We start from the raw sequence: 13,108 nt of genomic DNA on the forward strand, positions 1-13,108 counted from the left end.
AAATGATGGCTGAAAAAGCTCTAGCTGAGACCCCCCCCCCCCCACACACACACACACCTGAAGTAGGGACAGAAAATTCCAAGTGCATAATCAACTCTGAGAAAAAGCAAGAAAAAAATAAAATAAAGGTAAGTTTCCTTGACCATAAATTACAGTGAAGAAACTGTAGGAAAAAAATTTGTAAAAACTTGAAAGCACTACTTAAAAAAAAAAAAAAAAAACTCGCAATAAACAAAACATCTGCATAAGAGCACTGCCTAACAAGAAGTGAAGGTTAAGTAAAATTGAATAGAGGGAGTCACATGTGTCAGGAGGGTTGTTAAATGATGATTTACTTGCAAAAATGCACTGAAACATGTTGATCGTGGGGTAGGTGAGCGTCTCAAACTAGTGGCACGCAAACAAACTTTGCATTTAAAGGGTAGCACTGAACGAGAATAGCTATTATATGAGAGGAGGTACCATATTGGAATTAATTTTTGCTACCTTAGTCTTCAGTCATGATCATAATAAGCCTGGCAATAAAACTTTATCCCCAGGCCCATCTGATCATTAATCTGTCCCTGCTTGGAGGCATTTATGGAAAACTCAAATATCATCAAATCTGTCTGAAATCTTACTCAAGTCAATCATGTTCCAGACTGTAAAAATGTAACATTATATGCTTTAAACAACAGTGCTACACTTAAAAGGGTGTGGGCGCTGATGGTTACTCTCACTACAAAATGAGGAATGTTGTATCCTCAAGACATCACTTGACTTTCCAGTGGATAATATCACTGTTTATTTCTATACAGTATGCTCTACTTTAGATAACTAATGTGGGAAGAACTTAGTGGCTTTCTGACCACCATTCAATACTGAGACTGCATACACAATATGAAGAGAAATTCTGAAGACTTTTATATTAAATCAGACAGAAAGAAACCAATGGTATGTCTTGAAAACAAGATTAAATCACAGTCCCAAAAACATGGTCAACAAAGTGGAACATGTTCAAGTGATGCTAAATGCTCTAACAAAAAAAAAGCGGAGTCAATCATAATACATTTTACAAGCTATTGAACAACAACAACTCTACCACTAAACAAGCATTTAATAAATTCAAGGATCAGATACTCAATTACCTCTTGAAAGTAATTTACACGAGGTTTAGCAATGAATTTTCTCATTAGATACTCACCAACCCCAAAATCTTCAACTCCAAGAACAGGCCAATTGATTAGATAGATCTGGCTCATTATATGATTGCAGATCTTAGATTATTGGCCCTTTCCATTGTTGATCCTTTGAGTTAAGCAACATCAGTTTCAGCCTTGTTTAATGTGGGTAGCAGTGGCAAGAGATGGAAGCCAGAGTCAGCAGAAGACCTGACATGATAATTCTGCACCTTCTTCATTTTGTATAAGCATCTATACCAATAAGAGTACCTTCATGTGAAGAGTGGGGATTTTCTGTCCTCAAACAATTAAAAAAATAACTGAGGATGCTGATTCTCAACTAACACTAGATAAGAACTTATGAAAAAAAGTTATACATACAAGGCTCTTGGAGTATTTGATTCAACATCAGCAATCAATTGGCATTAGGTATTATTCAGGTGCCATGAAAGAAGACTACACACTCTGGCTAGTGGCCAACACTAATAACTTCTTCATCAATATTTTGAGATAGAGGGGGGAAGGTCTCTACCAAAAACAAATATTCAATGTCAAAGAAATAAAGAAAATTGTAAAACATAGCTACCTAGCTATATTAATTTTCACCTAACGGACATTTATATGGTAGGTAAAATTTGTTACTACCTCTAATAAAGTATTTCTAACCCTGGACCTAAACAGGTATTAAGTAAAACAAATTAACTGTTCAGTTTCCAATTCGTCAAAACACCAAAAATATAATGCATCTGTTTATCAGCTATGTTGCAAAATTATTTGCTTTAGGTAAAACTTTGATATAAGTACTGATTTTGCAATCATATTTAAATGCTATTTTTTAAAATAATAATTATTATGAATTCTTTAGAACAGTGGTTCCCAAATTGGGGTCTGAAAGACAGTCTTAAAGAGGACCTCAGCACATGTAGATATTCTCTCTAAAATTTGCCTAACACTGGAATAATCAATATTTTAAGTAATATTTTTATTTATTACAATAAATATGACTACACAATGTTGCTTATGCTTGAGGTTGTTTTTTTAAAGAACAAATTGAAATGAAAGACAAAGTCAGGTGCACTTCAGAGTGGCTATTATTTAAAATTTCTATTAAATCATTAGATGGAGAGCCTTAGCCAGGATGTCTAAAATCTTTAGGTGCTTCAGACTAAAATAATTGGAATCCCTTCACTTGAAAAGAGAAACTTTGGGAAGGATGAAGATTTTAAATTAGTGCTTGATATCATATTACTTACTTTAGAAACTGAAATTGACAAAGGTTTTAAAAACGATTCATTTAAATCCATACAGTAAGTTTAAAAAGTAGTCTTGTTATGAGTACAATTGAAAAATAAAGAGCAATACTTTGGAAAGAAGAGGCCATTCCATCTTACAAAGGCTTTCTAACAAGTGGTGTTCCTTGATATCTGTGATGATGCGGCTCTGAGAAGAGTGGAGAGCAATGTACATCTGAAATAATATCTTACTAATAGTACAAGGCATTGCTGCCATCATCTCACTAACATCACTAGAAGTAAGAGGAATGCCCAGGTTCTGTAATGTTGGCTGTAGTCGTTGGAAGTTTTCAATGGCACTATTTACAAGAAAAAAAATTACGTCAAAACTGCATAAATTTTAAAAAAAGGATAATCTAGTAAAATACTTCAATTTTTGATTCTGATTTTACAAAAGAAAATTTCTTAAATTTCTGAAAATCTAACTGAAATTTCAATAACGTCTTTTACCCATAAAGTTTACTCAGTTTCCTAAAGTTTAGAAGTGCTAAATTAAAAATGATAAGTTCAGATTACTTACCTAAAAAAGAAAAGATGTGACAACATTTCATTCATATTTCTTCACACTAAAAACTAAATTAGCATATTTCCCAACTCATTAAATATATATATATTCCAAATCACAAACTTCTGTCCTCTCATCCTATTGCCTTCAGAATACAGCATAAAAAACTCAAGTCCTTTATCCTATCCATCCCTCAGATAATTTTGTAAGCTTCCATATAGGTCATCCCTTAATCACCTTTTCTCAAGCTAAAATAAGTTAAAAGATCTTTATTCCTATCTCTGTTCCTATAAGATAACCCTTCCATCCCCAATATATTTTAGTAACCCACCTCTGAACCCTTTCTGATAAGTCAATACACTTTCTTAGACCTTCGACTTTCGAGAGGCCTAACTAGTGATTGTACAAAGAGGTAATTACCTCTTTTGACTTGTAATTACATACATCTATAAATAAATGTGAAAATTGTATCAGCTTTAATACTTGCAATACAGCATTGCCTCAAAAGTTTGAGTGACTTATCTTTTTATTCATGCATGGATGCACTATATAATGGGTTCCCATCTATATCAAAATATGTAACCCAGTTGCACAACTAGAATTAAATGTCATGAGCCAACTATTTGTCTAACTTACAACTTGATTCAATTCCTTCTGTTTCATTTCAGAATCATCAATACAATTAGAAATACAAAAAGTTTAATGTCATAAGCAAACTTTAATACTTTACTGATTATGCCCCGATCAACATCACTAATACATATAAGAAAAAGTAAAGGCCTGAGCAATGACCTCTGGGGAACAACATTAATAATAAAAGTCCATTTTGACTAGACTCTATTAATAAAAACATTTTGTTTTCTCTCACCCAGCCACCCTGGAATCCAATTAACTAGTTTCTCTCTAAATCCCACTGATATGACTTTCTTAGCTAATCTTCTGTGTGCTACTGTATCAAAAGCTTTTTGAAAGCTAAGTACACCAATCTCACACCCTTTGCAACAAGTAATATCCTAAAAAAAGTTAAAGGAGTAGTCATGCAAGATTTTCTTTTAGTTTTAGTAAATAATCCATGTTCACTTTCTTTTATGATATATTTTTTTATCAGCCTCTAGAATCTTTTCCACTACAAAAGTGAGATGAACTGGCCCCTTAAAAGGTGTAAATCAGCAACTCTTCAATCCCCTTAGGCACCTTTCCACTATCTACTCGCCTACCACCAATGAAAGAGACAAGCTAACAAATCTGATCTTCTGTTAGAATTTAAGTACCAATCTCTATTACCAGTGGCAGATCCAGGATTTTGAAAATGGGGAGGCACAATGATTCTGAACGTAAATGAGAAAGTTTCGGGACTTCCCTGGTAGGGGATAAATGGGTTATTTAGATTTGTTATGATGTTTGCTAGATGTTTTTGCTATTGCTTTTTTATTTTTTTTTAATTTAATATGAAATTTCAATCAATTCTGCCCTCCTCAAAGACCCAATTTTTGCAATTATTTGGATTTTATCTTCAAAATGGAGAATGGGGAGCATGTGCCAGGCCTGTATCCACCCTTGATTACATTTGAACATTTGACAAAATATATATTACAAGATTGAGCCATTTCATGACCATCCCATGCAACTTGTATTACTGTGAACAATGGTGCAAACTTAATGCCTGTGCTTATGCCTATGTCATGTTTAAACACTAAATACTTAAGATTTGAGAATTATATTCAAATTAATATGTACTTCTTATTTAATTAAAAACATTAAATAAGTCTTATTGCAATATCAACTTCTTCAGGCACCTAACAAAACTGATCAGGCAGATGTTAGCAAAAAAAAACAACAAAAAACATAAAAGAGTCAATCTGAAAATTATAACTTTTATACTCATTTACTATATTCAGTCATTATAGATGCAAAATAATATGTGTTATGTGCTGACTTAACATAAATACTCTCAACTTCATGTACCTGCCATGCGAGAAGTTTCTGAAGTCATCTTGTAAGTTGTAGCAATACAGAATTTCTCCCATTAGATATCCATCTGTAAAATCTTGGACAAATGTGCTGGGTTCTGCATAATAAACACAAATAAAGTGTTAACATAAGAGAAAAAGTAATACATACAAGCTTAGAGTATACCATTATCATCAACTGGAAAAAAAATCAATAAGCACTGCTTTACATTTCAAAAGAAACACTGAGTTTTGCATATGGAAATAAAACAAATTTCTAAGAAACTATAGGAATGTGTTCTCAGTGTGTTCAAAACCATTAAGCATTATAAGATACACTATTTTACAAGTTATCAAAAAATTATTGGAATAAATTATTCCAAAGAGAATTTATAAGGTTTTTATTACAAGAAACATGTCACCACATAGCCTACTAAGCTGTGTTTCTCCACATATCTACCTACATTTATTACCCTCAGTACTTTCTGCCAGTGTTTCACCAATTTACTCTTTTACAAAGGCTATGTTTTGCACCAGTAGCTCTTTATAAGTTCATTGTTTATAATGATAGAAAAATAATTTGTTATGATGGTGAAATATGGCTTTATTTTTATGTACAATATATGACTAATGGATGCATACCTGAGATATATGAGTTATTTATAGTATAAAATGTTGAGTTCAGGCTCAAACTTTTGTCTCAGAGCCATGTTTCACACAACAAAAGCAGGGCTAGATTATCTTTCATGGGAGTACAAGAGATCTAAGTTTTTTGGAGCCCCTCTTCAATTTCCTTCACTGACCCCCCCTAGTTCAACACTGATTCAGTATATATGAGAATTTTTTACATTATATATAGCAACATGTTCATAATAATTAAAATACAATGTTTTATTAATTTGGAATACAACTTTACACAAGGCAATTTACAGTTTTCAAAAGTAATGACCCACATATACAAAATTACAGCGTAACAAGCAGTGGTCCTCACCCTCCCAATACACACATACACACACACACACACCGGGAAGAGCATAATAACACGACAAAGTGGAAATAGAAATATAACATTCCAAAACGTTTGAAATATATCAATAACAATTACAATGTAAACATGTATGTACGGCTTTAAATAAGCATCTCAACAACACACTCGCTGCTAACGCGCTGCCAGCAACAAAAACTGAAAATGTCGTTTCTGCTTTTTTCCTTTTTTTTTGATCAAATTTACTCACCAACTGTAGTTTTGGTTTTAGCGGGTCGTTTGTTTTTGTTGCATAATCCCTTGGACTAAATAAATTATTAAGGTTTCACAATAAACCAAACAGAAATAGGCAACATGATTTCTTATAAGAACTAAACATTTTGAATATTATATTAGGTCGTCAAGAAATTAATGTCGCGTTTTGGAACACTTTAAGTAACCACCCCCTAAAAACCATACATCACGTATAATAGTTAAACGAACCGCCTAAACGTCACGTTAGTGTAGCCTATATAATGTGTAATGTTTAGGATACTCTGATCCCTTATTAGTCATGGCTCACGATGATACATACATTCGGTATGTAATGCTGTTTGAATACAAGAAGAGGAACAACGCCTCTGTTGCTACAAAGAATATCAAACACGTTTATGGAAATGTTTTGAACGGTCGTAAGTGTCAACAATGGTTCAGCAAATTTTTTTCAGGTGACTTTAACCTTAAAAACTGTGATGGCAGGGGCCGACATGTTGGAATTATTGATACTCTGAAGACGCTTGTTGAGTCTAACCCAAGGTAACACACTCGTGAAATTACATGTCTCTCATGAAATAATACGTAAACATCTAATGAATATGAGAAAACTCCATAAAGAAGGTGTTTGGGTGCCTCACGAACTCCCCGATTATCATAGTTTCCAACGTGTGAACGTTGCTTCGTCTCTTCTGGTGCGTAATGCGTGTGAAACATTTTTAGAGAGAATGGATTCTCTATTCGAATATCAAACGCCAAAAACAATTGCTCAGTCGTAAACGAAAACCACTTCCAACCCCAAAACCTAGACTCCATCCACAGAAAGTGGTGCTTTGCATTTGGTGGGACATCAAAGGAATAATTCATTTCGAATTCCTCAATCCACAGCGAACTGTCAATGCAGAGATCTATAGTTTAAATCAAGCCCTTCATCAGAAACTCCCTTCATTCGTCAATCGGAAAGGTGTTCTTCTCCACGACAATGCACGTTCACATGTTGCACGTTAAATGCAACACAAGATTGTGGGATTGGATTGGGAAGTTCTCCCACCATATTATCCAGATATGGCACCATCGTTTTTGTTCGCTGCAACACCATCTTTATATGTCACCGTATGAAAATATGGAAGGTGTTAAAGAGGACATCGACATATTTTTTGCTTCAATACGAAGTGATTTCTTTAATCAGGGCATTAACAACCTGATTGTAAGATGGAAAAGCATCATCGATAAGAATGGAGACTATTTCATTTAATAAATGTTTTGTTTTGATATTCTATGTTGTTCGGGTTTTTCATTTAAAAAAGCGACATTACATTTTAACGACCTAATACTTGTATATCTAATTGTATAATAATTATAAATGAGTAACACGGCTTTTAAAATGCAGTTGTCAGTCGCATTTTAAAAAATAGTTTATTTTGTCAGGCAGTCACTGCTTTAAAAAGAGACGCTGGTAAAAACTAAAACAGCCAATCTCTATCCTGATTCTTAATGTCACACGTCGTTATTATTATTATTGTATAATATATTACAGTACATATATTTGTTCGCACCCCACCTAAATCTGGAGCTTTGGGTTCCAGGCTCGGAAGTAACTGCGTTAATTCGCCCTCAATTAAAGACAAGTAGTAATTTTAAACACGAATGGGGTTCAGACTTCGCGTTTACACTGCCTACTGCGATTTGTAAACAGATTTTCCATTGAAAACGCGGAACTGAATACTGCCTGTCAGTATATACAACAAAAACGGAACTAATACCTTTGTCTTTATCGGTGTTTGATCGTAGTTTACTTGGACATATTCCTCCCAATTAATACTTAGTCTTCTTCTTCATCGGGATTCGGTCCATGTTTTGGACCAGGAAAGGTCAGATTCAGAGTTGACCTCTTCCTTCCTCTCGGGAATTGTTATTTTGTTTGCACTTCTACTGAATCCGAGGTAATAACCCTTGTTACATTGTTGCATTACTCACAGTATGTTAAATTTTGTCCATTTTCCGCAGTTTTAATTACATAAAAGGGTATTTACGTGCTATGGTACCTAGTTAAATAGAAACTGCGTGGAGTCGCTATCAAAAAATTCGGAATACATAATTTTTAATAGATGGGGCTTTTAGTTGTCACTAACCTTGTAGATAGACCTCAGTTTGGTTTAAATTTCGCGCAAAGCTACACGAGGGTTATCTGCGCTAGACGTCCCTAATTTAGCAGTGAAAGACTATAGGGAAGGCAGCTAATCATCACCACCCACTGCCAACTCTTGAGCTACTCTTTTACCAACGAATAGTGGGATTGACTGGTATCTATAATGCCTTAATGGCTGAAAGGGCGAGCATGTTCGGTGACGGGGATTCGAACCCTCGATCAGCAGACTGCAAGTCGAGTGCCCTAATTACTTGGTCATGTAAAAGTATGTTATATATTTAAAAATTATAATTATTGGTCTACTGTTATAATTAAAAGACTATATTGCTAGCACTACGGGTACAGAGATTTAACAACAATGTAATAAAAATGCGAAGTACGTAAAAATTTTAATTAATGTTAAGCACAAAGTATTGACTCAATTACACCAATATTTTTACTACTCATTTTACTGGTATAAAATAATTTAATAGCAAACATAAACACTTAATTGTGTAAGGATAAAAAATAGCGAGAAATAGTAAGTGTGAAATCTTACCGATTAATTTAGATAGTCCAAGGTCTTGATTTAACCACCGAAGAAGAACTTCAAACATTTTCGCTGTAAAATAGTTTACTGTTATTATTATTAAAATACTATATGTAGGTTTGAAATATCAATTTATATAGAGCTAATCCCTTTATATTAATAGTTTAAATATGCTTATACACTGGCGCAATTGCCACCGATGGCACCATGGACGATGTTTTTAGAAAATACGTATTTGGTTCACTGTATATTTTCAACCATTCAACAGTGCAATGTTATCATGGGTCAGCTATGGATGATGAGATGTTATCACGGACTTCTCCGAAGAGAAATATTTATAAACCAAGATTATTAAATTAGTTAGAGTTGAGTTAACAACATTTCGAAAAAATGAGTCTATTGTTATTTCTGGAAGTATAAAACTCATACAGCATACTTTTTTGGAAAATGAGTGGCTGTAAAACCCAATCACAAGCCTTTATACCAAAGAAAAGGCTGAGTTATACATTATAACTATAAAGTTATACTATATAACTATGAAACAACACAGCTGGACAAAAACGGAATATCTAGTGTGTAATCGACAACAAGCCCAAATAAATATGTGCCAAGGGTAAAGTCTTGAGGCACACTGCAGCATGTCAGCTGTTGTCTAAACAGGCAAAAAACGCCTTGTCTAGGATATTGTGAGTCACAAGAGCGATCCTCCCTTTCAAAAAATAAAATCCAGAAAAAGCACCTTGAATAAGTAGTTTGATGAAAAATTGCCAGGTAATTCAGAATCAGCAGATAGTACATAGTTCGTCCACATATGTAGCAAGCGTAGCATGGGACATAGTGATAGTTAGTCATAGTAAGGTGCCTGATAATCTGATGTAAGTATATGTGGCTAGAGCTAAAGGATTGTAAGTGTATAAGAATAGACCAAGTGTGGTCCACCCGAGCAGAAAACATCCAGGGGAAGGGCCTTGCATGAGTCTGTAAAACCAATAAGAATGGTCCATCTGTGCAAAATAGATCAAGGGGAAGCACATTGCCATACGTCAGATTATACCAAGTGCAGTCCATCTGGGCAGAAAACACAAAGTGGAAGCACCTTGAATAAGATACAGAGATCAACAAGTGTGGTCCACTCAGGGAAAACCCAGAGGGGGAGTGCCTTGTGTACATAAGATTAGGCTAAGTGTGGTCCGCCTAAGCACAAAAATACAGGGGAAGTGCCTTGGGATACTGTTGAGTATGTTAATTGCAGTCCATCCAGGCATAAGAAATTTATTTTGTGATCAACAAGTACAGTCAGCCTGAGAGCAAAACCATCAAGGGGAAGCACCTTGCATAATAAATAAGTACCTTTCTTCTCACTGAGTGCATACGTATGAGCTAAGAAGTTAGATTTAGTTTACTGTACAAACCCCACTCAGGAGGAAACCTCCATGGTCCACCACTCCAGTGACTGGGAACCAGAAGTGGCAAGGTCTCCTGTACTCCACTAGAAGAAAAGGGGGATATGCACTGGGGAGTCTAGAGGAATGACACATAGGAGACAGTGCAATGGGTGTCTGCAATTCCCTATGTTAATAAGCAGAAAGACCCAAATTGTAAGAATCACAGGTCAGTAGGGATGGGCAAAAATACCCATCTGCTTTTTTCATGAAGTCCATGAGTGATGGTCCTTTATATATAATACACTGGTAATAAAAAATATATATAGATATATACACACCACTGGATAAGCGGCTGGTGATTTTACAGAAATACCCCATATCCACAGTAAGCATGATAGAAGTGTACAGGTAACACTTGCAACTAGGTGAGATCCTGAAATATGATGTATGTCAACTGAATACGATTCAGCTTACTCCAATCAAAAGCAATTAGCCAGATCTTGAAGATAATATGTGACGAACGTATTGGGAATTGTCCACATACCAGCTTGAATGATCTTCTCCAAAGGTCGGCGGATCCGAGAAGCTAAAGACATAATTCAAAGACATATTTAGTGAAATGAAACATTGTGCAGCCATTGACCTTCCATGGACAAGTCAGAATAAGCCATTCGTATGAGTTGATGAACTCAACCAGTAAGGGTAATAGGTGATAGATCTCGGGAAACAGAAGGATTCCATGGAATAAATAGGAGGGACACATAATGATGCAGGGAACAAACGGGACAGAAAAAGATCTGGATCCAAACGTGAATACAGGTGGGAAATAGAAAATAAGGAGATAGGAGAAAAGTTGAAACAACCTTCCCTGGCAGCAGATGTCTTAGGAAGGAAGACCCGATCCAGATAAAGGATAACATAAGAGTAATGGTAAAGAGTGGGGACACAGTAACAGTATAAATATCGGAACGTCGACGACTGCAAGCCAGGAAGATAAAGAAATATGTCTTAAGTGAAAGATGGTACAAGGAACACATGGCAATGGGTTCAAAAGAAGAATCAGACAGGACATGAAGAACCACATTAAGATCCCAATCTGGAAGCACTAAATGACGTGGAGGACAAACTAGATGAAAAGAACAGAAAAGAAGGGGAATAATTAGGGATGCAGAGGCTTTACAGAAACATGAGAAATGGAAGGTGTTCGACAGGGCAGTTCTATAACTTGCAACAGTTGACACGGACAAACCTGATCAAATAATCAGGTAAAAGACTGGGAAAATAAGGAACAGAAGAACGGGAAGGATAGACGCCACAGCAAATGGACCACTATCTGAAGGTAGGCCAAAGTCTCTGGTGCACAAATAAAGAAGAAGGCCAAATTATACAGGCAAACAAGGATGCTACACGAATGGTGAGTCCCTGAGCTGAGGTGAGGGACCAGACAAAAGCCGTGAGTGAAGATGGAGTTTAGTGATATTAATAGGAAACACATCCGATCATGGTTGTTGGAGGAGTGACCTAGTCAAAGGTAAAGGCAGAGACTGTTGCTCTAGTAAAGGCCAGAGCAGAGCAAACCACGTCTGAGTCAGCCAATATGGGGCAACTAGGTGTGTGGAACAGACCAAAGGAAAGGAAGTTTGGTATTCCAGTGAGTGGCAAATGCAACTATATATGGTGTTCCTAGGCGAGAACACACCCACGAAATACCTGAGGATGAAAGGACCACTTTGTAAGGAGAACTTGGTCGGGACAAGACAAACAGCTGGCCATCTGACATACTAAGATTGTTATGTTGAAGTCGTGGGCCCAGTAAAGGAGTTCGAGTGTCTAAAACACAGAGACCTGGATTTGGTTTCCTCTTGTTTGGTGATATAGCTGACGACACTGGAATTGTCAGCTTAAACCATAACAACTTTCGAAAACAAAATGAAATGAAATTTTGAAAGCGAACACGAACGTCGAAACGTTAAGTTTAAAACTGGTGAAAGACTGATAAGCAATCACAAATAAAATAGCAGGAGTCGCATGGAGAGGGAATTATACACACGTCAATACACTCTAATACCAATCAAGAAAATTAGGATTGTGCTAGAATAATAGAGAGAGCTTCCTGCTCTAGTATAGATGGCAGAGTATGATTGGTGGGGTAGTGACATGATTAGCACATGTTTTGAAATGGCACAAAAGTGAAGGGGTATAAAAGACTGGTGCACTGTTAGCGATGAAAATGTTAGCAATGTTTAGAGGGCAAAGCAAGGTCGAGCAAGTACTGTTTACTGAGTTTGAACTAATAATCCTCGGATTTTTAGTATAGGCACCCTAACTATTAGAAAACACCTGGTTCATCTATAATTGTGAGTGATGTTCCTAGTTAAGCCTAAAGGCTTAAAACCGAAATGTTGCAACAATTCAGTATATACATATACACTGAGTGGTATAGACACCTAATATTTCGTCATTTAACTAATTTATGCTAACTAATTTGTGTTCACAGAGCACTATATAAATGAAAATGGTCTGCACACTAATTATATTGTGCTACAACATGCCTAGAACTCAAGGTTCTCTCGAATTGTCCGATTTTGTTAGAGGAAAGATAGTTGGTCAAGCAGATGGTGGAATAAGTCAGCGGCAAATTTCGTAGAATTTGGGAATCCCGCTTTCAACAGTCAACAGAATCATTGTGCAGTTCAGGAAACACAGCAAGGAAACAACTGAGCAGCGTCCGGGTCCATCAAAGAGGACAAAAAGGCTGTCAAGAGGAGCATCGAAATGGATCCCAGATTAAAGACTGCAGAAGCAGCTAAGTTGCTGGGATGAGCCCGATATCTGTTCAACGGATTCTCCACAGATTGGGTTATCGTTGAGAGCAGCTAGACAGAAGCCCTTATTAAGACCT

At 35.9% G+C, this 13,108-nt stretch overlaps 1 protein-coding gene across 1 annotated transcript in view; it reads right to left on the bottom strand.

The window, feature by feature from the left end:
- LOC106470932 (sperm flagellar protein 2-like) overlaps window positions 1-13,108 on the bottom strand; it is an 88,905-nt gene that overhangs the window by 73,482 nt on the left and 2,315 nt on the right. The window contains exons 2-4 of the mRNA XM_022400433.1: window positions 8,831-8,893; window positions 4,923-5,025; window positions 2,523-2,751 (exon numbers count right to left, since the gene is read on the bottom strand). Of these exons, the coding sequence (XP_022256141.1) occupies window positions 2,523-2,751; window positions 4,923-5,025; window positions 8,831-8,888 (390 nt within the window). The 5' untranslated portion in view covers window positions 8,889-8,893. The remainder of the gene's footprint in view (window positions 1-2,522; window positions 2,752-4,922; window positions 5,026-8,830; window positions 8,894-13,108) is intronic.

The sequence above is a fragment of the Limulus polyphemus genome, unplaced genomic scaffold (assembly GCF_000517525.1).
Source record: "Limulus polyphemus unplaced genomic scaffold, Limulus_polyphemus-2.1.2 Scaffold108, whole genome shotgun sequence".
Taxonomy (NCBI): domain Eukaryota; kingdom Metazoa; phylum Arthropoda; class Merostomata; order Xiphosura; family Limulidae; genus Limulus; species Limulus polyphemus.